Source organism: Pseudorca crassidens, chromosome 4, assembly GCF_039906515.1.
Source record: "Pseudorca crassidens isolate mPseCra1 chromosome 4, mPseCra1.hap1, whole genome shotgun sequence".
In the NCBI taxonomy this organism is placed as follows: domain Eukaryota; kingdom Metazoa; phylum Chordata; class Mammalia; order Artiodactyla; family Delphinidae; genus Pseudorca; species Pseudorca crassidens.
The window spans coordinates 86,101,838-86,129,519 of NC_090299.1; the positions used below are offsets into that span (position 1 = coordinate 86,101,838).

At 34.5% G+C, this 27,682-nt stretch overlaps 1 protein-coding gene across 1 annotated transcript in view; it reads right to left on the reverse strand.

Annotated features, from left to right (window-relative positions):
* Positions 1-733: 733 nt before the first annotated feature.
* The window catches only part of LOC137223022 (UDP-glucuronosyltransferase 2A2-like), a 46,339-nt gene continuing 19,390 nt past the window's right edge, over positions 734-27,682 (reverse strand). Inside the window, 4 exon segments of the mRNA XM_067734633.1 lie at positions 734-1,013; positions 5,473-5,692; positions 6,160-6,247; positions 8,746-8,899. Of these exon segments, the coding sequence (XP_067590734.1) occupies positions 734-1,013; positions 5,473-5,692; positions 6,160-6,247; positions 8,746-8,899 (742 nt within the window).

A 27,682-nucleotide genomic window follows, 5' to 3' on the forward strand; every position in this document is an offset into this window, starting at 1 on the left:
CCCTTAAAATATTGCTTACATTCTCTGTCCCTGACAAAAAAATCAATGATTCAATCGATCTCTTGTTTGAAGGCAGTGCTCAGTCTCTTGCACTAAAGGGCACACAAGAATACTTGCTGACTAAAGGCAGAAATGTGGGTATGATTATCTATGTGTTTAATGGAAATTTGTAGACCTTCCCTGGTGTGATGTGCCATCACAATTATTATCAATTCGTGCTCTGACCCCAGTAACACTGGGCAAACAGAAAGACTTATTTTTATGACAAATGAAATCATTACTCTTATGATATACTAGTCTCCTGTGATGGTTTCCTAATTTGTATGTTCTAGAGGAACATGTGAATTTTTTTTCTCTGTGGTCCCTGCATCTATCAACTTTGGCTTACATTTTGTGTGTTCCCAGGATTCAGCATATTGTCAGTCAGCATATCACTTAAGGTTAAAAGTAAAGGAAAAATTGATATTATTAATAGAATAAACGTAAAATTATTAGTGAACCTTTGTCAGGAATGTTTGAGGAAGAGGGTAAAGCCACCTGGGAAAAGACAAAAGAAGAAGGGGACATGCCCACCAGTTAATGCTATTGTTGAATTCTAGACTTTATCTCTAGCTTAAGGCAGAGAGGAATGGGAATTTTGAAAACAGAATGAAGATGTTATGTTTTCATTAAGGCCATTGTGGCTAGAATGAACAGAATTGCCCATACAAGTCTTTACCAAACTTAGAAAGATCTATTCTCTCTTTTTCTTCTTTCCTGTTTTAACAAATTTTAGACAAGAAAACAAACAACATTTTGTGACCAAGAATACAGCAGTTGCCACACAGGCCAGCAAGAACCCAATCACATCCAAAGAGTGGTACTGGAACCAGGTGAGGTCGTGGGCAGCTGGCCGCAGGTGCATGGCTCCTTTGTGGTGCATGACAAAGTCGATCCAGAAGACTGCTTGGTCCAGGGGCTTTACAGGCTGATCATGGTGAAGCCGTGATAACCTCATAGCATTCTCTTTATAACTGGTAGGCAAAAACAAACAAAAACATAGAAATTATAGAGCTTTTGTTTTCATTAAAAGTAAGCATACAATACATGATATGTGTTATGCAAGCCAAAATCCATAGGTGTGTTGAGAAAAACATTTTAATTCTTGCTGTGACATGAACTTTGCTGGTCACATAGCATGTTAAGAGTTGTGAAAGAGGGGTGTGGAAGAAATATATTCTTAATGGAGTGTGGTAAAATGCAAACATATAAAAAAGATGGAATAAATCAGTTGTAAATGTATAGCCTCATTTTTCCAAAAAGGAATTTTGGTATTGTGTGAATTATAGTTTCCAGGACTGTTCCAGACCAAGACTCTGAATAACCCTATTTTGAGAGAAAATACCCATTAGAGAGTCCATAAGCATGGCCTCTAATGTCAGACTAATTAATGATGACAGACATAGAAACTGATAGTCAACAGTAGTGAGACATTTCTGCAATGCCTGAGATCGACACTGTGATAATGCCTCCATTGCACACACCTGTGCCTTTGTGATGCAAAAGACAGTGTCTATATATTGGCAGTGTCAAGATTGAATGAAGATACTAAGGTAATTTTGGAAATGGCAAGGACATGGGTTTTGAGTTTTTGAGGTAAATAGAAATGTCTCACTAGCATAAAGCCCATAATCAATGTGGCATCACAAGAGCAATAGTTAACAACTCTAATAGTCTCTCAAACACCAATGGTTATAGGTATGTCTTCAAAAGGCATGTTCTGAATTCACTGGAGATTTCTTGATGGCTGAGACAAGAATTAGTATGTTTACCTTTGGTTTTGTGTTAGAGATAAAAGTTCCAGCTTGCAGACATGAAGATGACAGAAGGTAGAGATGTGAAGAGATGTCCTGGTGCAAGTTGGACATTGTTGGGATCAGAGAAGAAGAAATGTAATCATCATTCACCAGTGAACATGATACACAACATCCAGCAGCAAGAGGTAATTTACTTGTGTTCTTTTTTTTGTGCACAGTGAGAAAGAATAGTCATACTCTCTCTTTTTGTTTTGTTGTTTTGTTTGTTTTGTTTTTCGTTGTTTTCATACTCTCTTTCAACCAGATTGAAATATAGGTAGAACTAGAAGAGTAGTTACACAAGTTTCATCCTAATACATTTTAGGCAAACTACAGTGGTGATAAGAGACTATCTGTTCAAATCATATTTTTATTCAAGGTTTTCTCCATTTATAGATAGAGATTTAAAATTTGAAATATGCATATACTTGACAGATACACTTGTACATGTGAATACAAATAAAAATACAGTAAGCCTTCCTACAAATGAGATAGGATAATCTATGCTCATTAAGATGATTACTTAATATTTGTTGTACACTGTTTTATGACAGTTATGTTAAAATATTATGAAATTGCTATGGTTTATGTATTTAAATATAAACTTCGTGCTCCTTAACTCCTTTAAGGAATAAGAAAATGGAATACAAATACATTATATATATACTCTACACTAAACACTTTTGTTTCCAGATAATTTCAGACTTAGAATTAAGTTTAGGGTTAAAGTTAAGGTATTTTTTTGTTTGTTATTTTTGTTTCTTTTTTTTGTTTTTTTTCTTTTTCAGTACCCAAGCCTCTCACTGTTGTGGCCTCTCCCATTGCGGAGCACAGGCTCCGGACGCGCAGGCTCAGCGGCCATGGCTCACGGGCCCAGCCGCTCCGCGGCACGTGGGATCCTCCCAGACCGGGGCACGAACCCACGTCCCCTGCATCGGCAGGCGGACCCTCAACCACTGCGCCACCAGGGAAGCCCAGTTAAGGTATTTTTAAAATAAATAATTTCAGGTATTTTCCTGGGAAATTCTAAGAGTATAATTTTTTCACATCAATAGTTTTCAAATCAACAAGAAAATTTAGTAAGCCTTCTATAAAATGAAGTAGAATTTTTAAAAATTACAGAATTTACCTACTCTGATATTTAGTAAAATGAACCAAATTATCAGCAATTAACAATTTGGTAATAGCCTAATAGATTAGACATCAAGATCATCATTTATGAGAAACAAAAGATCATAGTAAGCCTTGCTGAAACTCCTAACCTCCCTTTCCAGATCCTGATGATATATATAATATTCTGAAATATATGATTTGAATATATATGCATCTTAACAAAAATCTTTTGACTGCAATGTGAGTGGAAGGGGAAAATGGACCACCAGGGCTGACTTTTTAGGATGAGTTCAAGGCAGATATTGAGTGTCTTCCCTTTTGGAAATGAATACATTGACCACTTTGTCTAGAAAACGTTGCTGCTAGGGCTTTAACAGATGGTTTTTCATAGACTAGTTCCACTAAAAAAAGCTGCAAAAAATTCCATTTATGTTGACCTTCTCTCCTAACTCCTAAATTGCAGGTTTCAGTAATGTGAATGGAATATTACAACTATCCTTCAAGTTTTGCCTCTGAATAAAAATAATTGAGTCTGAGATAAACTGGAAACAAATTTATTTATTTATTTTTTTTTTTGCAGTACACGGGCCTCTCCCATTGCGGAGCACAGGCTCCAGACGCGCAGGCCCAGCGGCCATGGGTCACAGGCCCAGCCGCTCCGCGGCATGTGGGACCGGGGCACGAACCCGTGTCCCCTGCATCGGCAGGCAGACTCCCAACCACTGCGCCACCAGGGAAGCCCAGAAACAAAATTTAAAATAAGGTATCTATACAAATGTGGAGCAAATAGTGAAAGCAAGATGAAACACATGACAGCAACTTACACAATACTGGGGAAAAAACATAAAAATGACAGACTTAGAATGTAATTAGGCATAATACATAATTCAAAAGAAGAGGAAAGTTTGAGTAGAGTAAGAATGTGAGAGTTATGAACAAAAGCTCGAGGATCAGATTATGAAACAAGAGGAGGTAACAAAAGACAAGATGAGTTATTGAAATTAGTTGTTAAAAATAGCACTTTAAGGGATTAATAAGAAAATTACAAACAGTAAGTAATGTTCATGAAAAAGTGAATTTACTAATTTATGGACTATTTGAAGGAATCTCAGTAAATTAAGAAAGCAAAAAATGATTAGAACAATTAGAAAATAATAGAGAAAGAAAACAAGCTCAAATATTTTAACATAGGGAATATTAAAATCTGATGTCCCTGAAATAGAGATAAAAAATGGAACTAAAAGACATTTTAATAAACAAAAAAAATTAATTTCTGAAAAGGAAAATTGAATAATTTTCATCCTAGATTAACAGTGGTAAAAGAATACACTATAATCCCAGGAAAATGTAGAAAACAAATGATAAGGATATGCCATGTTTAAGTTTCTGAATTTAAAAAATACTATCTATTTCCAGGCTGAACAAGAAACTCTTAAAAAGTAATACTGATCAGAAAGTCCTCAAAACCCTACAGCAGCATTTAAAGCCAGAAGATCATAAGTAACCCTGCACAGTTCAAAAGGAAAGAAAGTGAGATCTAAGTATGTTATATTCAGATAGGTGTCATTCTCCCATCAAGTCAATGAGCAAATATTGTTAATTGTGATTTCAGGGAGTCCATGACTCTTTGATGAAAGAAAATTCCATATGAAGCATTCAGTTAAGAATGAATTCAAAATATTTTGTAGAATCTCTGATTCAATGGTGATTATTGATTCTCTTAAAATATGTGAAAAGATTAAATTACTGTGAGGAAAATAAGTGCCATAAATATTGACAAATTAAAAATTTAAGTAATATATATTAGAGATGAAATAACTTCCAATTTCAACTATTAGTGGCTAAAATTAAAACACATTGTTAAAAATAAACACTATGTATACATATATTAATTCTTAACCTTGGTGAGACCTTTCAGAGAAAAATATTAAGATATAATCATCTGTATCTAAAGTTCATATAGTTTATAAATGTAGTTTACAAATTTATTTTATCTTTAGCTAAATCAGATAAAATTTAAAATTTTGTTTAAAAATGCATATATAGTATCAATTGATATTTATAAAATTATTAACTACTCTAACTACTCCTCCCTGTATATATGCATATACTGATTAATGATATACACCAAGTGTTAACAATGATTATTTTTGAATGATCAATATTGGGTGAATTATCACTTCCATTTTTGTACTTACTGAATGGTTATAATATTTAAATAAACATATATATTTGTTTATAAAAAAAGCAGATTATCCAGAAAATTATCTAAGAATTTATGTAATCACCAACATTATTTATTTTGAAAAAACATTAATATAATATTTGAAATCTTAGTTTGTTTTATCATCTCAGACAATCACTTCAGCAATTTGGGAAATGAAATAATAAAATGGTTTTTAAATGGTCATGTTATAGTTGTTATTTGAAAATACACTAGTTAGAAATGCATGAAACATTGGACATTTTTGAGTATGATGGGTAGCATAATTAATGACAAGCCTTTAAAAGTAGTAGTACTTACAAAGTTTCATTAATGATTGTTCTCAAGGCATTGAGTAAATCTGCACTTGTCATTGTGTTTATGTTCACCTCCACAGCTGCTCCTTTGGCCTTCATGTGAGCAATGTTGTCAGGCTGATGAGCAAACATGGGAACTCCCACCATAGGCACCCCATGATAGATAGCTTCATAGATCCCATTGGTTCCACCATGAGTGATAAAACCTTTTGCTTTGGGATGACCTAGTTTGGGGATTGGATGAGAAGCAGGTGAGGATTTCATGATACATAATACATTAATAGAATTTCAGAGAGAGATGGGGAAAAAACTGTTGGATAACTCAATGAAGAAGGCAGTGTTTTCTACAAAAGCCAAGAACATGGGGAATTGCTATCTCAGATAATCATGATCCCCGAAAAAGGTGGAATTAACTTCCTCTGCATTGTCTAGAAAGACTTACTGAGGAGGCCATATCAGAACTGAAATTGAAACTTGGAGAGCGGTGAGAGTCTTAACTGAAGATTCTCTTTTATGAGCCAGAGTAAGCATCAATCTATAAAATTAATGGCCCATTCTTTAATTATATCTGCTTTAAAACTGCAAGTAAAATGTGGAAATTTAAATATTTAAAATGTTTATTGAATTTACTTGCTGTTAAGCAGCTACTTGCCCATCATCCAACTGTACAGCTTTTTTTTCTTGGTCTTACCAAGAAGACCATTCTGTGGTATCCAATCATAGAGCCGAGTATTGGCTCCTAACGTGGTCGGTTTCTTTCCTTTGTATCTCCATAAAACCTGTGGAAGACAGTGCTTTAATTTTGTAAGTAAAAACACAAAATTAAGGCATTTTAAGGCCATAGAGTTATTTATAAATCATATAGTGCATCTTAGGTTTTTTTTTTTTGACTATTTGAAAGCCTGTGTTGAGGTATTACATGAAGTATACAAAAGTTCATAAAAAGTTCAAACAACTGATGTTCATGTATATCTGTTACAGCAGTTAACTTTAAGTCATAAACAAAAGAATATTGCGAAGAAAGTTTTTCAAGAAAAAGTATACTAAAATCTGAAAACAGCAAATACCACTTGATGTTCTGAAAGGATAAAAATTATAATTTGTAAGTTTTATTAATTTAAGAAACACAGATTGTGTTCTAAATAATTTGTTGGATATTCAAGATATAATATATCATGTTTAAATCTATAACCATTATTTTGTTTTCAGATATTTTATAACTGAGTGCAGATTACTTTTCTTGCATAAAAATATAATTGAATAGAGAGGGTCATGAGCATAATGTTCTTCCTTATTTCTTTGTATTTTGAGAGGAATTGATAAATGAGAGAAAAGTGCAGTTTGCTTCCCTCCCTGACAAGCTCCAAGGCATGACAGTTGTATTCCACATGCTTCAAATAGCTCCTGCTTTCTTGGAATCAACTCTGGGCCTTAATTCCCAAATGGAGACAAGTCCAAACACTTTTCACTTTCATCTTCTGTTTCAGTTATTTGTGAAACTGATCTAGGTTGCATAGTAGTTTATCAAGGAAGATTTTATTCTAAGCAGAGCTGCAGTCCTCTGTGCCTAACAGGCTGAAGATCCAGTGGAGAATCTGATGGTGGAAACCAGAAGCTCGTTTCTAGGGACAGGAGAGAGGGTTTTTTTTTTTCAGGTAGCATAAAAGGCTGACTCTCTTGTTCCCCAGGCTATGGCTCCAAGGAGTGAGGCACGTCTCAGGCAGGAAACCAGGCATGACTGGAGCAGAGCATCACCAGTGTCATCAGCAAAGAGTCTGGGACATTGACATATTGAATGACTTAACATCCCAGCCAGGCAGGTGTGAGGGGTGCACATGTCCTCCAAATTCTGAGTTCTAAGCATCCTGTTCTGCCCTCAATGGCCAGCAGGTGGTGCACAAACCCGCCCTTTCTTAGCCCATCCTCCTTTATGTGATAGTTGAGAGGAACATACAAAAGAGGTAGTTTGCAAACATTGATAGATAAGGTAAAACTGCTTGCCTTTACCTTTTTTGAAAGGGCTTATACTAATAGTCTATTAAATATAGTATTATCACTTAAAAGCTTTTGGAAGTGAGATTGTGAGTGAAGAAACAGAAAATAAATAGGACTAGTTTAGGCAGAATATGAGGGTTAAAAAGCATTAAAACGAACATGAATACTACGTAACTTTACTTGTCATGAGGCCATCCTAGTTCTTAAGTTTCAAATGTAATGTTTTCCAAAAATATAATTAGCTTTAAAATTTTTTTGGCTGCTTTTTGGATGATTTGTTGCCTTTCTGCCCTCCCTCCCTTCCTTCCTCCCTTTGTTTCTCTTTCTTTTCTTCCTTCCTTCCTGCCTGCCTTCCTTCCTTTCTCTCTCTCTTTTTCTCTCTTTTTCCCTTTTTTGTTTTTGAGGGGGAATGAGATAGAGGATTTCTTTATACTCTATTATTTAATGAAGTATCTTGTTAGGATGCTAACCTTTTGTTACATAATTTTTTTCTTTCTTTTTTTTTTCTTTTCTGTATGACAATTTTCAGATTAAATACTAATAGGTGGCAAACTCTTTAACAGAAAAGTTTAAAAATAAAAATCCAGAGTTTTAACAGGCCTAAATAGTACACTTACAATTATAGAGTTTTATTTACTTTAATATAAAAATATAAAGAGACAGGGTGTTTTGTGAATGGAAGTATATAAAGAGTAGAAATCTAGAATTAACAAAATTAAAGTTAATTGAATGTCATAAATTAGAAAATATATACTGTTTGACAATAACACTAGGATCTTTAATTGTTTTAACTGAAGAAAATTTATCTTAGAAAGATTAGGCTTCTATTTCTAAACCAACTATACTTTAATTGAATCCTACTAAAGCCTAGCAATATAAAGTATATTCTTGAACATGATTCTACTCTACTCTATGTGTAATCTCTCTTTTCCTGGACCTTGAAGCTAACACACTTTAGAACTTTTGGGAAGAGTCAGTGCAAGTCATAAGGTTTCAAAGAGTAAAAAGTTATTAGAATCTTAACATTTTCATCTCTATTTCATTGAAAATAAGTGACTTCATAAAAAGATGTATTTTCATAGTAATGCGAAGGCTCAGTAGGCAAATGGTAAAATGTGCCCCAAATACATTTTAATGTTTTGAGACATTTTTACTTGAAGGTGGTGCCAGTTCTTCTCAGTGTATGATGAGTTACAACTTTCACCTAGAAAGAGTACTATTAGCCACACACTCTCTCCAGTTGGCAGAGCGGCTGCCCACCATGACTGGAGTTTGTACTAACCTTCTGTGGAATCTGGGCAAAGGCTGAGGCAATGAGATTGGCTTTTCCTTCTGTGAGGATTTTGACCATTGACCCCAGAGAAAATACCACAATACCATCTTCGCCTGAACTTTGGACAAATTCTTCCCTTTCCTGCAGAGATAAAATTCTTTCTCTTAAACAAGTGCAGAATTACAGGGGGAAAAAGGCTCTCCTACATTTCTAAATAGGCAGACTCAAGAGAAGTGTCAGGGACATTGTTAGACTGATTCTGTCTTCTGCCACATAGAACCATCTAGTCTCTTTAAGAGGAAATGTATTTCTGAAAACTATGGCTTAAATATATAATGAGTGATTACACATAAAGCAATGGAACCAAACCATTATACAAAATGAATAGGCGATAAGAGGCCGATGTTCTCATAGTACATGGAACTATTACTCCCAAGGCTTAATTTTATGAACCAACAGAGCTGGTGGCAAACTTGTAAAAATATTCCTTGGAAGGAAGCCCAAAGAAGGGTTCTGAATGAGGCTTTGAAAATTTTTAGCATGCCAGTTTACATCCAATAAATTATGAATAACTTGATCTAACTTCCTGTTGGGCGTTCAGAATATTTTTCTCATGTTTATTATTTCCCTGATTAATAGGGCTAAAAAATATTTTTTAAGAAATGGTATATATAGTAATACATTTGAAAAGATGATAATGCAGTTAAATTCCTGCTACAATCATGATAACACTTATGAGACAGTGTTTCTCTGCCTTCCCACAAGAGTGTGACACTAACTGCGTGCCCAAAATTTGAGCCTTAGCACAGATTCTCTGCAAATAAAATTCTCCTGATCATCACTTACAGTTGTGCAAACTAGGCATAGCAAAGTCTGGGATTGGGGTGTTTCACATAATCTATGTAATGTCACCCTCTAGAGATATGTCATCTCTTTGTAACTATATGTGGTCACCCTGCAATCACTATGTTTCTCAGTTTAAGGCTAGTAAAATTACAATGGGAAGGACAATGCCATAAATGAAATTAGACTGCTATTTTTACTTAGTTAATGTTAAGAGAATATCTGATGTCCCAGGAATTGGTATTTTACCATTTTGATTCAACTCCCTAAACAGATAGTGATTGAATAAAGAAACATTACACACACACAAGCACATATGCAGGCACATATACACACAGGTATATTAAGATTTACACACTTACCTGTTTGATTTGGATTCTTGATTTAACTGTCATTTCTTTTCTATTCTGTGTATCCAGTGACTGGCATAATTCTTTCATCAGAGATATAAGCCAAGATTGGTATTGCCCAAATATCTATATTAATAATTGGGTTTGGGATGGAATAATTTTTCTACCTTGTGAAACATGTCTGAGTCATTTTTGTGAAATTGCATGTGAAAAGTGGGGTTGGAAGGATAAACATAATAGTGTGGCAAGGTATTACCTAATGAGCCATGGGATATGTCTTATTTCTTTCTGTACCTTTATTTATTTTAGATATTGGTTTACTATCTCCAGTAATAACACTCAATAGAGCTTGTCTTCAGCTATACCTTAGTTGGTGTGAAAAGCATATTCAGAATCCTGAAGTAAAGTTTTAAACTTCAATATTCATCTTACCCTAAACAGAAATCAAGAACTCACCTGGGAACACCATTTAACCTGCTATCTTCTACAGAGATTATGTTTGTTTACCCACAACCCAAGCAAATGAATATCTGTCTCTTCACTGCCTATTGATAAAGATAGTTAAATACAATATTCTTACTGTATTTACCTATTATTTTCCTTTGTTTCTCAATATTGTTTGCTTCTAATATTTCTGGCAGTCCATATTTATTCTTTAATAACATTGGAATATGGGTATATGATTTTCTCTTTTACTCCAAAAAAACCCCTGATATCATGGTCATAAAGAACCAATTCAGTGTTTGGGTTTCTCAGTTTTATGATTTCTACTTTATGTTGATGACTCCCAATTTATTTCTAATGCTCTCTGCTGAGACTAAACCTTGTATTAACAGATGACTTCTAGAAATCTCCACCTGAAAACTCTTTAGACTTCTTAAAGTGAATTTGAAATGGAACTCATCATTGCTATCTCAAAAAAGCTTTTTCAACTAACTGTTTCCTGGCTCAGTAAATCTCATTGCTCTCCAAGAGGCCCTGTCTGATTCCATGTCTTCCATCAACACTTAACTTCTTCTTACTGACCAAAGCCTGTCAGTAAGAGTCTGCCCAAGACTCACGAAAGCATCTTTATCACTCAAATGATCATAGTAAATGTCCCTATTCATAACTCTATCATACTTGTTAGGAAGACTACAGCAGTCTTCTTAATGATTTCCAAGGCTCTAGCTTCCTGTTCTTCAATCCAATATCTATACTATGGACACAATGATATTTTTAACATGTCACATGGCAGACTTCATTCTCTGCTTAAATATCAAAGTAAAGTAAAAAAAAAAAAGTAATATCATTCACAAAAGACCCCTATGATTTTGAAAATAGATTTGGTGTAGCAAACTGAAGACATCCAGCAGCATAGCTCTGTTATTGACACTGTGGAGAAGAATGAGTATTTGCAAATTACCAAGTCAATCATTCGTATACACAGAAAACGTGTTTTGCATCCAAGTAAAGAAGAATTCAGATGAGAATGTTCCTTTCTTAAGGATTCTATTCAGAATTGGTGATCATGTATACTGCAGGTTGGATAGCCTCCTTTTAGAATCATTACTACTTTGTAGTGCTTGGATATATGTCTGAAGTTATATAGGCAATGATTTAATTTGATAATAAAGAAGCAATTTCCAAGGACACTCAGCTTGAAATTGCCAGAGACTGGATGAGAACACTGCCTCACATTTTCCCACCAATATGTTATTGTTCTTTAGATGTCTTGTTCCATGCGTGTGACATCCTGCCTTGATTACTAAGTACTTAGGTGAAATTATTGTGTAAACCTGTAGACCACATTTTAAGAAAGACCTAGCTTAAAGTATTCACTAAGCTTCTATATTTGAAACAGTTATGCGCAGTATGAAATACAAAGCCAATAAAATGTGAGAACAAAACTGAGCAAAAGTATGCAAAAGTTGTTAAATACTTTCATAAGACATTCTAAATGTTATGCTGAGGACTTGCAAAACAAAAATATGGAATTAAACTTTACCACCAATCTTTTTCCTATAGTTATATTATTACACAAAATGAGTTATGAACACAGTGGAAAATTATATAAATAATTGATAAATGGCCATTAAATTTGAATTACCATGTAAATATTGTTATTGTTTGAATCTATTACTGTAATCCTACATGGTGAGTTTACTGAGATGCCTTTCAATTTCAAAGAATTCTTAGAGGTAGCCTGAATGTATGGCAAAAGCCTTAATGTAGGTGAGTTGGATGGAGGGAATTGAGCAGAGGACAGTTACCAATCTCTCGGCGGTAAGTCAGGCAAGCCGCAGATATCAACCTAGAAATAACTTTTCTAGGCTCTTTAGCTTATTCATTCCTTTCAAAGGCATGTGAGAAAACTAATATGCATAATTTCTGTATCACTTTTAAAAAATTAATACTTTACTTTTTTAGAGCAATTTTTGGATCACATCAAAACTGAGGGGAAAGTGGAGATATCTCCCATGTACCCTTGTCTTCACACATGCATAGACTCCTTCAGTATCAACATCCCCCAAGAGAATCGTACGTTTGTTGCAATTGATGAACCCACACTGAAACATTATAATCATCCAAAGTCTGTTGTTTACATTATAATTAACTCCTAGTATTATAAATTCTGTGGTTTTGGACAAATAATAAAGACATGATCAATCATTATGGTATCATACAGAGTATTTTCACTGCCCCAATATTCTTTCGTGCTCTGCCTATAAATCCCCCATCCCCATCTAACCCCCTAGCAACCATTGATTTTTTTTTTTTATGGTCTCCACAGTTTTACCTTTCCCAGAATGTCAGAGTTTGAATCGTACAGTAGGTAAACTTTTCAGATTGGATTTTTTCCTTAATAATAGGGACTTAAGGTTGTTCCATTGTTCCATGTCTCTTTGTGGCTCAATAACTCATTTTTTAGAGCTGAATAATATTCCTTTGTTTGGATCTGCAACTTGGTTGCTTCCAAGTTTATCCATTCACCAACTGAAAGGCAATGTGATTGCTTCCAAGTTTTGCCAATTACGAATAAAACTTCTATAAATATCCACGTGCACATTTTCTTGTAAACATGTTTTTAACTCCTTTAGTTAAATACCAAGGAGTGTGGTAGTATGGTAAGAGTATGTTTACTTTTATAAGAAACCACCTAAGTGTTTCCCAAGTGGCTGTACCACTTTATATTCCCACTAGCAATAAGGAGAGTTCCTGTTCCACAACTTTCCAGCTTTTGGTGTTGTCAGTGTTTTGCATTTTGGCCATTTTAATAGATTTGAAGTGGTATCTCATTATTATTTTAATTTGCATTTCCCTCAAAACAAATGACATGGAGCATCTTTTTATATGCTATTTGCCAACTATATATCTCCTTTGTGCAGTATCTGTTATGGTCTTTCGTCTACTTTTTAATCAGGTTTCATGATTTCTTCTTGTGGAGTTTTGTGTTTTTAAAAAACATTTTGGATAACAGTTCTTTATCAGACCTGTCTTTTGCAAATATTGTCTCCCAGTCTGTGCCTTGTCTTTTCATTCTCTTGACATTTTATTTCACAGAGCAGAATTTTCTAACATTTTGTTGAGGACTTCTGACTCTATGTTTATGAGAAATATTGATCTGTGGCTTTCTTCCCTTGTAATGTCTTTGTCTGGTTTTGACATTTAGGTAATGCTATCCTCATAAAATGAGGTAGAACTTATTCTCTCAGCTTTTATCCTCTAAAAATGACTATAAAGAATTAGTATAATTTCATCTTTGAATTCATTTTTGTTACAATTTTTTTATCTCTCCTTTTTTGGTTTTTCTTAGGATTTGCATCTCACTGCTTACACAGTTCATCTGTTTTTACATGTTGTCCACTTTTTCCATTTAGAGCCTTTAGCATATTAATCAGAATTGTTTCAGGTCCTTGTTTTGAAAATTACAACATTCTTGCCATCTCTGGTGATGATTGTTCTGACTACTCGAAATGTGTTTTTGCCTTTTGGTATGCCTTGTAATTTTTTCTTCATAGCCAGTCATGATGTACTGGGTAAAATAAACTATTGTAAATAGGCCTTTTAAATGTGGTCATGAACTGTGGGTAGAGAGGCAGTCTACAGCCCTAAGATTGGTCTCAGTATTTTACTGAGTCTATGCCTCTGGACTCATCACAACTCTTTCTCAATTTTTTCTCCCACTTTACTTGGGGCAGGATGGTCTAGAGTTGGGTATATCCCTTTTCCATGTGGTAGTCTAGAGGGACCTGGAGTTGGGTATTTTTCTTCTGCAGGTCAGTTAGGCTCTGATAATACCCCAACACATTGTGTACTGGTTAACTAGTTTACCCTGAGGACAGACCTTTTTAGGAAGAACAGAGTGCTCTAGCTTCTTTCAAAATGATTCCTTTTCCCCTCCCCTAACTGGAAGTAAGGGATTTTTCTTTGATATTCACTATGGAAAATTGGCTGTGCTCCTGGAAATAAATCTCACAATATTGTGGGGACTCCCTTATGATTGAGTCCCACTGGATTTTTTAACCCTCAGATTTGTCCACACTGAACCTCCAGCAATTCACCAATTATAGTTTAGGTGTTCCTACCCAGGGACTGGTTCCTGTGGTGATTTCCAATCCTGAGTCTCTGCTCTTGAGTGTTCAGATAAGCTGAAACTCTCTGTATATTCCAAAAGAATATACAGATACATTATTAGAATAGAGTTTGATAATTTCAGTGGATACAAAATATTGTGAAATGGCAACTGAAATTTGTGTGTATGAATAAAAGAAAATATAAGTAAAATATATACTTCAACTTCTAATTGTTGAATAATTGTATAAGAGTTGTGTAAACTATGTCTGATTAGAATTGTAAAGTCTTATTAAAACCCATTGTATGTCATGAAGAACCTAGGGGTAAGACAGGAATAAAGACACAGATCTGCTAAAGAATGGACTTGAGGATATGGGGAGGGGGAAGGGTAAGCTGTGACAAAGCGAGAGAGAGGCATGGACATATATACACTACCAAACGTAAGGTAGATAGCTAGTGGGAAGCAGCTGCATAGCACAGGGAGATCAGCTCGGTGCTTTGTGACCACCTAGAGGGGTGGGATAGGGAGGGTGGGGGGGAAGGAGACACAAGAGGGAAGAGATATGGGAACATATGTATATGTATAACTGATTCACTTTGTTATAAAGCAGAAACTAACACACCATTGTAAAGCAATTATACTCCAATAAAAAAAATTGTAGAAAAATAAATAGAGCTATCATGTGCATTGATAGGAAAATCAAAATTCATAAAGATGTCCATTCTCTCCAAATCAATCTACAGATTCCTTGTAATTCTTATTAAAATCTCAAAATCCCAAGGTTCATGAAACTTGATGATTTTTGTAGAATTTTATATTTAATTTAAAAAATCTACAATAGAAGAGCAAAGAGCTAAGGATAACCAAGGTGCTCTAGAAGAGATACAAGGGGATAGGGTATTACCCTTCTAGGTATTTTGAGCAGGATGACCAAATAAGATGTCTCTCATGTATCCTCCTACCCCTCAACAACAATGATTTGGCATTTATCCACAGACAAATGTGCCTTTGCTGGAGATTCAGAATACAGATAGGAGACTGTGAAATCCGGGTGCAGTACAAGACAGAAAAAGACCTTTTGAGAAGGCAAGTTTGCAATCAGATGACTGACCCATAGAGTGTGATCCTGGTTGCAGACGTGGAAAAAAGCTCTGTACCCCTGAGAACTCAGCTACAGCCTGTTTCTCTTTGGTTCTGTCACCAACACCATATGCCAAGGAACCCAAGAAGAGTCATGCCCACCTGCATGTCGAGTAATAAACACACAAACTTCAGTCTCAGCTGTGGGCCCTGAAGTGGCCCATGAACTGGCTCGAGCACCTATGGGATCCCTGGAAGCAAGTTTGCTAAACTTGGTCAGACTGTAGATTCTGAAAAGACCCTGTAACTGGGCTGCAGCCCCTCCCAGCCACAGTCCTCAAGTAGCCTTGCTGACACAGCAACCAGGCAGGAGGCACTCCTGTCTGCACCCCAGGAGATCCTGAAAGGCTCCTATACTTAACTCCAGCTTGCTCACTGCCACAGTCTGCCTGCTGTCCTGAGGGTTCAGGGTCCCAGAGGGAGACACTTTGACCTACAACCTGGAGATTCTGAAAGGGCCCTAACTTGGCTCTAGCCCCTTCTAGCCACAGTCTGTGGAAATCCTGCTAACTTACAGACCCAGCAAAATACACTCAAGGCTGTGTCCCCAGAGATCCTGAAGAGTTCCCTACTTAGCTGCAACTTCATCACAGCTACAGTCCATTAGCAGATCTGCCACACAGGGACCCAGTAGGAGACACTCCTGTCTGTGCTCTCAGAGATACTGAAATGGCCATACACTTAGTTCCAGCTCCTCCCAGCCACAGTCCATAAGTCTAATTTTTGATGGATGGGTAGAGGATGTGGTACACACACACACACACACACACACACACACACATAATGGAATATTATTCAGCCGTGAAAAAGAAGAAAATCTTGACATTTGTGACAAAATGAATGAAACATTCTAAGTGAAATAAGTCAGACAGAGAAAAACAAATACTATATGATCTCACTGAAATGTGGAATCTTAAAAAAAAAAAGGCCAAATTCAAAGAAATGGGGAGTGGATTGGTGATTTTCAGGGATGGGCGGGGGAGACTTAGGGAGATGTTGGTCAAAGGGTACGAACTTTCAGTTATAAGATGAATAAGTTCTGGGGATCTAATATTCAGTATGATGACTATGGTTAACAATACTGTACTATATACTTGAAAGCTGCTAAGAGAGTAGACGTTAAATGTTCTCACCACAAAAATAGTAAATAGGTGGGGTGATGGATGTGCTAACTAACATTACTGTAGTAAACATTTCGCTATACTTCTGTGTGTATCAAGTCATCATGTTGTGCACTGTAAACTTACAGAATGTTATATGTCAATTATGTCTTAATAAAGCTACAAAAAAGAACAAGTACAAGAAAGAAAGATAATGAATAGAAGAAAAACAACTTAAGTAGTGAAATTTCTGAATGATAAAGCAAACATTGTAGTTAACTAGGGAAAAGAAGAAGCCTTGAATAAATAGTAATGGTACAACTCCTTATCCCTGGGCAAGGGTAAGAAGAAAGAAAGGAGAGGAGAGAAGAAGAGAGGGAAGGAGGCATGAAAGAAGGAAGAAGGAGGAACAGCAAAGGAAGGAAGGTGAAAAGAAAAGAAATTGAGTCCAACCTACAAAATACACAAAAATAAATTAGTAAGTAGATTAAAATCTTCAAAAGCAAAGCAAGACCATAGCTTCTTTGGAGACAATACAAAAGACAATCTTTATGCTTTCAGAGTAAGAAAGGATTTCCTCAAGTGCATAAAGAAAATGGTTAATTAATTTGACTCCATTAAGTTTAAAACCTGAAGGTCTTCATATGATATTTAGGACAATGAGAAGCACATTATAAACTGCCAAGAAGATGTTTGCAATACATGAAACTAACAAAGGCTTATATAGAGTATACAAGGAATTTATTGAATCCATAATGAAAGCACAAGCAAACCCATTAGAAAAAATGGGCAAAAGACATGAGAAAGATATTCACTGAAAAAGAAATAAAAACGGCCCATAAAATATGAAAAGTTACTTAATCTTAGTAATAGAAATCTAAATAAAACCTAAGATGCAATTTCAGACCTACCATATTGACCAAACTTAAAAAAAAATCATTATTTTGAGGAATTATAAAATTAGAACATGGCGACAGTTGCTGATGACTGTTAATAAAAGTCATTCAATCATATGCTAAGTAAGGATGTGGTACTGTGAGGACTAAAATGCTGTGTTGGTTAAGGTAAAATTTTGTATAGTCTTGGTTGGAGTATAATTTTTTGAGAACAGTCTGAAATTACCTAGTAGGGGAAATATATTATATATATATATACAATTTACATCCTATTGATACTATTGCTCTGTTATTACAACAGAGGACATATACAAAAATGTTCATAATAGCAGCATTATATAAAAAAAAATTGTAAATAGATAGTTGTCCACCCACAAAATGTCATGATGTAGTCACACAACAGAACACTATCTATAGAGCTTAAAAAAAAAACATGATTGCATCTTTAAGAGTACTGAGCATAAGTAGCCCATCTATGCTTGTATTTGTATAATATTTAAATAAACTAAACAATAGAGTGTTGAGGAAATCACATATAATGGTAGACATCAAATTTCCAAGAAAATGTTCACCAAAATCAGACTTGTGGTTTTTACTGGAAGAAGCATGTTTCTAAGAAACTGACGACTATTTATTTCTTAACTTGCTTGTATGGCACACAGAAGTTTATTTTATTATTTACATCAACTGTATACTTACATTTTTTCACTTTTTATTGGTATGATATTTTCTAAAATCTGAAACTTCATGTGTAATCTTTTAAACTATATAAAAATATTTTTATGTTGATGTAAATTGGTTTAAAATTCCTAAGTCAATTGATGAGTTTAAAAAGATGTTTGTAATGCATGTCATAGAAAGAAAGGCTTTAGATTCCCTAAAATTCCAGACCAGTTAGAGATCAATAGAATAAACAGCCCATAAGAAAATGGAATAATTGCTGGCCACCTAAGAAAAGGTCTGAAGATAAAGGTTAAATGTTTCAAAAATTTTAGAGGACATTGTGGCAGAGATATAAGTACCAAAGTTTAGGGCAATATATATATGTTTTTTTGTAACACCAGAGCTGGAACAATCGAAGTATAGCTTTCACACTAGACCAGTTCAATGATTTGTTATACCTATTCATATGAATATTACTAAATCAATATAAAGGATAATGTAGATTTTAAAATGTTGTGTGGAAAGATGTCAAATATATATTAAGTGAAAAAGTAGGTAAACATGAATATTTACTCATTATTCCTACTGGTAAAAGAAAGAAAAAAATGTATATTTATGTTTAATAATACATAGACAATATCTTGATGTAAAAATAAGAAAAGTTAATAGTGCTTATGTAGGAGAAACATGAAGCTAATTAACATTCATTATATATACTTTTGTTCCATTCAAATTTTTTAGCAATTTGTATTAGTTATTTTTATCATGACATCAGGAATGAAATTATACTCATAGTGCATTCAGAATTGCTTAATAAAGAACATGAGAGTACAGCAATGAAAATCAATGACAGTACTTACAGTAAAAGAAAAACCTATTAAAGATGTTAGAGTTAAAATTTTGCCATTGATCCTAAGGACTGTATTTGTTTCATAATATGTATACATACAGAATCCTATACCTTTCCTCTATTTATGTATAATATGACAAATGTCCTAGAAAGTTATTGATTAGAACTAGGGCAGCATCTCTAATAATCAGAGTATTTTTCTAATTCTGTGTTTTGTGTTTATTTGTGAGGGAAGTATTGAGGCCAAGGCCCTAGTCTTATTTACCTTAAATCCACACACTGCCTATACCCAGGAAGTTCTTATCAGTTGTTAAATTATTTACTGTGAAATCAATTCAGTGTAAATTCAAAATCGTGTGTAAATCTAAGGATTTTTAAAGTGGGTTATTTTGACTATTATTTCTGTGAAACAATGTGTCTATTAAAAATCAGTGTTATGGACTGAACTATGTTCCTCTAACATTAATATATTGAAATCTGACTGTATTTGAACATAGGTCCTTTAAAGAGGTAATTAAAATTAAATGAGGTTATAAGAGTGGGGCCCTAATCTAACATGACAGATCACCTTACAAGAAGAGGAAGAGACACTATGAATTTACATATACAGAGGAAAGACCATGAGAGGACATAGCAAGAAGGTGACCATCTACAAGCCAGAGAGATAGGCCTCAAGGGAAACCAGCCTTGACAACACCTTGGTCTTGGACTTCTAGCTTCCAGAACTGTGAGAAAATATACTTCTGTTTTTTTATGCCAACTAGTCTTTTAGATTTAGTTATAGCATCCCTAGAAAACTACTACATTAAGGAAGTTAAATTAGTTAATATTTATAATACCCAGTATGATCTTTTGTTTGTTAGTTCATATTTCTTCATGACTCTCAAAAATATTTGGAGTGATAACAAATGCTGGAGAGGGTGTGGAGAAAAGGGAACCCTCCTACACTGTTGGTGGCAATGTAAGTTGGTGTAGCCACTATGGAAAACAGTATGAAGGTTCCTCAGAAAATGAAAATTAGAACCATATGGTCCAGCAATTCCACTCCTGGGCATATATCCAAAGAAAACCGTAATTCAAAAAGATACATGAATCCCAATGTTCATAGCAGCACTATTCACAATAGCCAAGACATGGAAACAACCTAAATGTCCATCGACAGGTGAATGGATAAAGAAGATGTAGTATATATATACAATGGAATATTACTCAGCCATAAAAAGGAATGAAATAATGCCATTTGCAGCAACATGGCTGGAACTAGAGATTATCATCCTAAGTAAGTCAGAAAGAGAAAGACAAGTACCATATGATATCACTTATATGTGGAATCTAAAATATGACACATATGAGCCTATCTATGAAATGGAAACAGATTCACAGATATAGAGAACAGACTTGTGGTTGCCAAGAGGGAGGGAGGTGGGGGAAGGGATAGAGTGGGAATTCTGGGTTAACAGATGCACTATTATATATAGAATGGATAAACAACAAGGTCCTACTGTATAGCACGAGAACTATATTCAATATCCTGAAATAAACCATAATGGAAAAAGAATATAAAAAAGAATGTATACATATATATAACTGAATAACTTTGCTATACAGCAGAAATTAACACAACATTGTAAATCAACTATACTTCAGTTAAAAAAAAAATATTTGAAGAGAAAGCCAGCCTCAGCTGATGGGATCAGATAAGAGCTAGATATGTGAAAATTGTAAAGCAAAACAATTCTTTATTAGAAAAAGCAAGTGATTAAAAATAGAACGTATGTAACTAGTGAAGTGAAAAATATGCTGTTTTTAACACCTCAAGCTGTAAACTCTTTTAAGTTTCTATTTAATTTTCCAGGTTTCTGTATCATGCTCCTCCAAGAAACATAAAACATACTAGGAAACTTTTCAGTATGACCAGCTATGATGAAGCAGTTCACATAGGACTTACTGAAGTTTCATCCCAAATTTATGAGAGAGATAGGAATAGAAGGTACTCTGGTCCAACAAGAGAATGGTATAAATTTTAAATCTAATAATCTATGATATTCTAAATTTGTAGAGCAAAATTCAAAGAAAGTTAAATAACAAATTTAATCCCATTGTTAATATAGCTTAGGTTTCAGTTTATTACTGGAACCAGGCAAGAAGATTATCTTCCTCTTTCAACAAACATTACACTCTCTTTACCAATAAGAAGTCAAACGTCCTCCTTTATGAAAACTCAGTGTACTAGACCTATTTGTGATATACTGCATCTGACAAAAATACATCTTCCACTGGATTGACATTTAATAGCATGTTTTATATTTCATTTTGTTTTGGTAACAATCTTTTAAGTATTGAAGTATCCTACAAAATAGATGACTGGAAAGAAAGAGTAACTATAGCAAGATATTTCTTGCCTCCCCTTCCCAATTTTTTATTGAATAACAGTTCATTGCTATCAGTTGTGGAATTTTATGTGGAAGTGAAAGTTTTAAAAATATATTCCTTTCATCTTTCTAGACTTTTCTTAAACCTCCTTAGCTTCTTCTGATAACTACTTTAGAATGAAGAGCAGAGTCTCTTACCTAATACTTTACTGTAAAACTGGTCCCAAAGCTGAGTGTCAGTCATATTGTTGGAGCCAGAAGTCAAAGAAAATGGAAAGCATTAATTTTTTTACCCTATCTGGAAATGTCATTTTGTCTGTTAGTCCTACCATGGCAACAGGCACATAGGAAGGCAGAGCTGGAAGTTTCCCACAGTATTCCTCCCTTGTGCTACCCAAGGAGAGCCTTAGCGTGTACACAAAAGGGACTCCCAGAAACTCAGCAATCAGCTCTCCACAGGGCATCACAGGGTCTATAATCATAACATTATAGTTGGTTTCCTGGAGTTTCTTTATGATTGACTGGTTGTAGACAACACTCTCACACAGAAGTGTTAAGTGTCTACTTATTTGAAGAAAAAATTCTTGCAGTTGTTTTGCTGATTGTTAGGGTGACAATGATGGCATGACGTTAACAGACAGGTCTGAAAAGTCATTTAGTGTATTTTCAGCAGTCTTTCTGTCCTGTGGCACAGGGACCACCTCAAAGTTCAGTGTGGAAGGCTTGTTGTGATCAGTGATGAGATTTTGTGGAGACACCCACACAGTTACTTCGTAGCACCTTTTTGTGAGTTTCTCCAAAATAACCTTTAGATTGAGCCAATGACTCATGTCACAGGGCCACACCAGGACAGTCTCACAGAATCCACAGCCAGTGAAGCTGAGCTGCAGCAGTAGAATTGCTGAAACCCATTTCTCAGACACCATGACAGCAGCTGCCTCACTCACTGCTCTACAGAGGTTGAATATTTGCTGGGCACAGAAATGAAGTGGCAATTTAGACATAGATCAAGTTAAAAATTAATTTCTAGAGTTAGGAAATGGCACTTACATGCAGAGAACTTTGCCAGTGTTTTTAACTGTGCACAGTACTATATGAAATTTGTTCAGGAGGAGGTATGAAATATTTATATATTTTGGAGGAAATGATTGCCACATCTAGGAGTTTGTTTTAAATATGTTAAAATAGAAAAGATATTTTTAAATGAAAATTTTAAAATGTGATAGAAGAAGCCATTTAAGTAAGTCTAGTAAATAATATGGTGTATCTTTTGGAACATGATGATTAATAATTTGGGTAAACATAAAATGTAGGTCTTGTCATAAGGTTGGTCACATGCTAGTATGTGGATAAAACACATACATCACATAATATAGAAGGAATATACTAAATACTGTTCAAAGGTACAGAGTTTCAGGGCCGCAGAAAATGCTGTCACTGTAATGTGAAGAAAAACAGACAAAGCTTCAAGATGGAGGGGACATTTCAGCTGAGCCCAGAAGCAAAGATTACAGGAGAAGGGTTCTGAAGGTAAGTAGAAGAGCAGGAGAAAAAGATGAATATGTAAGTCATGGTCATTTAAGTATACAGTTATTAGTTCAGTATGTATGGAGCAGAGGCTATCACAAAAGAACTGTGCAGAAAAGGAAAATATTAGTTAAAATAAGACACTGTGGAGAGCCTTGAATGCTATACTCTGGGTTCAGTTTTTTTTTTTTTTTTTTTTTCAGTACGCGGGCCTCTCACCGTTATGGCTTCTCCCGTTGTGGAGCACAGGCTCCGGACGCGCAGGCTCAGTGGCCACGGCCCACGGGCCCAGCCGCTCCGCGGCATGTGGGATTCTCCCGGACCGGGGCACAAGCCCGTGTCCCCTGCATTGGCAGGTGGACTCTCAACCACTGCGCCACCAGGGAAGCCCCTGGGTTCAGTTTTAATCTCCATAAAAATATGTCTACTCAAATTTTCGAATCAGGTTCAGAAAATGATCATATATATCCTTTAATAAAACTATTCTGGCCTCTAAATAGGATTTGAGTTGTAGAGAAAAAAGTATATGTAACTGGTTAAAAATTAAATATTAAGAAAGCAAGATTTGATTTGAGTATCAGGGAGAATATAATATTGATTTGTGAATGGAGAACATAGAATGAAAGTCTTAATGACTGATGGGAAGTGAAAGGTGACCAGTAGTTAACAAGGAAGTGCTTGGTTTATACTCTGAGCAACCAGAGTGTGATAATGACACTAGCAAAATCATGAAACACTAAAGGAAGAGTGGCTATCAGAAGAATTTTTGACCTGCAGTGTGTAAGTTAAAGACTGGACATGTCTGTGAATCCAAGAGAGGGGTAAAATTTAGAAGTACAGATTTTATGTCTAGTCATCCATCCATATTTCAATCCAATTCCAATTCTTCTCCAAATTCTTGATATTTCATACCTTCAACAAGCAATTTTTAGCACTTATTATATACCAGATTCTATATTATTTGCAGGGCATAAAGAGACAAGTCAGATACAGTTCTAATTCAAAATGATCTCACAGATTATTGGAGAAACTAAGTTAACCAGTTAACTAATACTTATTCTGCAAGTATAAGGGAGATGGATCATATGAGGCAGAGATGAATTGAGGAAGGGCAAAGCCCATGAAGGAGGTTGCTTAGTGGAGGAAGGGAATGATGGAATTATGAGTTAGCTAAGTCTTTAAGAGTCTATTTAGCAGGTTGAAAAGTATCACTTAGAAGTAAAAGATAATATTAATGTATTTGTGTTCTAAGACGTGTGGCATAGTTATATCAAGGGTTATTATATTCAGTTACAAAATTATACTGATTTCAATAATTTGAAAGAGATATATTGAAATTTCAAATCCCTTGAGAGATTATCTGTTTTGCTAAAATGAAAACACAGAGTAGGTTTGCTTAGAAGATGCCAAGATAAATCCAGGACCAAGGATTGAGGGTTGTGCTATGTTGCATAGTTAGGCTAAGTTCTGGTAGTAATTGGTAAAAAGTAGAATCCAAAAGAGAGTCAGAAAACAAGAAGATAGGACAGAACCATAAATCCACGAAAAGAAAAATTGAGATAACATTATAATCTTAAAGGAGGAAGGTCCTTTTATACAGGATAAGTAACCCAGAAGTGATTTGAAAAAAAAGACATAAATTTATCTACTCACTATGACAAAATTCATATGCTGTAAACAGCTTAAACAAAGTCAAAGAGAGAGTAGAGATATATAATACAGTTCAGAAATTGACCACAACATACATGTGTAATTTGGTAGAGAAATATTTCTAAATTCTTTTATTATATGAGAAAACTAAGGTAGAACTCAGATTTTGAAGGATTTATTTGCATAAATTTAAAAATATAGGCCTTTTTTCACTTATGTCAAACTGAAACATTTAAAATTCTAGATAAAATATAAAATTGCCCCATTAAAATTCATTTTTGATTTGGCAAGAAAGTAAAAAGGCAGCAGAATCCCTAAACAAAGTCAAAGCAGGAATTCTGATGTTCAAGCTTGTCATTTCTTTGAAGAATACACAGTATAGGGCAGGAGTAGGGAGAAGGAAAGTCTGAAGGTTTGCCTAAGACCCCACACCCTGTGTATGTTCATGTAATGTTAGATTCTCGAGATATGGCCTCACTTTTATGAATAATTCCTTTACACAGAAGTTTACAGCAAGGAAAATTGCTATTTTTGACTTGGCATTGTATGGATGAAAAAAATCTTCCCTTAGAATTAACACAGTCAGCTTTTGTATGGATTTGCAGCTCAAACTAGAAAAGGCTCTTTGAAGAAACTGACCCCAGCTTCAAAGGTTCCCACAGATAAAATTTCAAGGGAAATAAACAGCTCCTTTTCACAAGGAAACAAGGCTTCAGGACTGAGAACCAGAAAAAGCAACAGAGACCAGAAATATTAGCGCAATGATTTGAAGTATTATTATTGTTTGAATGAAAAGTAAAATTATTTTGTACAATAGATTTAAGGCTATGAAAGTGAAGTCCGAAAATATGGGCAAGGAACAAGAGATTAAAAAGAATAATTGTGAAAGTTTGCTAAAGAAATAAAGTGAATTTCTGGAAATTAAGAATTCAACAAATAAAATTTAAAAGTCTATTTTGACTGAGGAGCAGATTAAATGCAACTGTACAAATGAACAGTGACCCAAAAGAGAAATCAGAAGATGTTATGTGGAATTAAGTTCTGAATTTAAAAAAATGAAATAGGAAATATGATAGAATGGTGAAGAGGCATGGAGAATAGACTTAAGACTTGAATCTAGTTAGTGGTTTTGCCTACTTGGTGCCTCCTCTCTCAAGTCTTTTTTCACTCTTTAAAGCTTGTGCATTTTTCATGCAACCAGTCTGCACAACTAAGCCCTACATTAATGTTCCTTTAACCAAATCTTCCAATTACTTTAACTTTTTAAATAAATAATCATTTTAGACATAAAAGGTTTCAAATTAAGTATAGAAATTTCTGTATACCCTGCAGTAGTTATTACTATGTGTTTGCCTAATAGTGATTTTCTATTTCCATTACTCCTTCTGTAACTATTAATTGGAAATTTACTGTAAAGGATCGTAAAAATATGTGCAAACATATGAATAGCATGATTTGCATAGTCTCACAGTATCTCCCTTCAAGATACTTATTAATTACAAAGGGTGAAATAGGGAGAATCCTGGCAGACACCATCTTAACTAAGTGATCAAAATATGGTCACTAGTAATAACCTATCTCTATGATGTACCTCTGCTATGTCACACTGTGAAGGACACAAGATTGCTTTGGTAGTATTCTTACCCCAAATGCATCATCTCACCCTAATCACAAGAGAATACCAGAAAAAAAAATTGAGGGATATTCTGAAAAATAACTAGCCAGTACTCTTCATAAAGGAAAAAACAAAGAAAGACTGGGAACTGTCACAAATTGAAGAGTAGGGATACTGGACAAGTAAATATAAGGGGGAAACCTGGATTATATATTGGAAAGAAAAAAGGGTATCATCAGGATAATTGACAATGTTTTAATAAGAATTCCTAGTTTTGATAACTTTATTATGGTTGTGTAAATGTAATGTTAAAAACCCAGTCAATTAAAAAATTTAATTGTTCCTTCTATATTTATTAGTTAGAATTTAAAGAATTTCCTACTTAATTATTTATTTACTTATATCACTATAACTCAAAAATTTATTTTTATAGATTCTATTTAATTTATTATTATTCATTTTATTGCTCAAATTGTCACAGATTTTGGAAACTTTTTCATATATTAGTTCCTATGTCCTTTTGATATGACCCCATCATTTTCAAGCACTCTTTACTTTCTGATACCACAAAATGTTTCAGGAACCTCTACTATTTTCACAGCCCCAACCTTAAAATCAACCATTTCTTCAATGAATGCTGGTTCATTTTATTAGAGAATGGCACTTAAAAATCAAGGTATGTTAGGTGTGTTCAGTGCTACTGGGGTTTTTAGTCTTATTCAGAAGACAAAGCTAGTAAATATACTTGCACATACTAATACTCACATAACAGCATGGGGAATGTACCCAATATTTTGTAATAACTGCAAATGGGAAGTAACTTTTAAAAATTGTATTTAAAAAAGGATGCACTAAGGGAAAAAAAAAGAAAATAAAACTGCCATAACTTTCAAATGCTATAGTTATCTATATTGAAATTCAAAGAAACATATAGCCACTGCCAAGTTACAGCTCTGCACCTGGGGAGACAAACTTTCAACTTATACATATATATATATATATATATATATATATATTTAATATTATATATAATGTATAGAGAGATGTTCTGCATATGTAATGTTTTACAAACTTGAACATATCCATAGTATAATATTGCATACACAAACATATATATTATACATATGTAATGTTTTTAAGTTGATATGTCTAGTTTGGTTCTTGCAGAATGAATGGCCCTTCTGCTTCCTCAGAGCTATCGTCCACTTGGATCTTGGGGGTCAGCTCTTAATTGTGTGGGGAGGTGACATATTTAACCTATTTTGTACTTAGTGTCTTTAGTGTTATATTTTACTGACAGTAATAAATGTCATCTTATGAAAAAAAAAAAAAAGAATTAGCTCAACTTTGACTCCCTATGCAAAGAATTACGAATCTCCTGG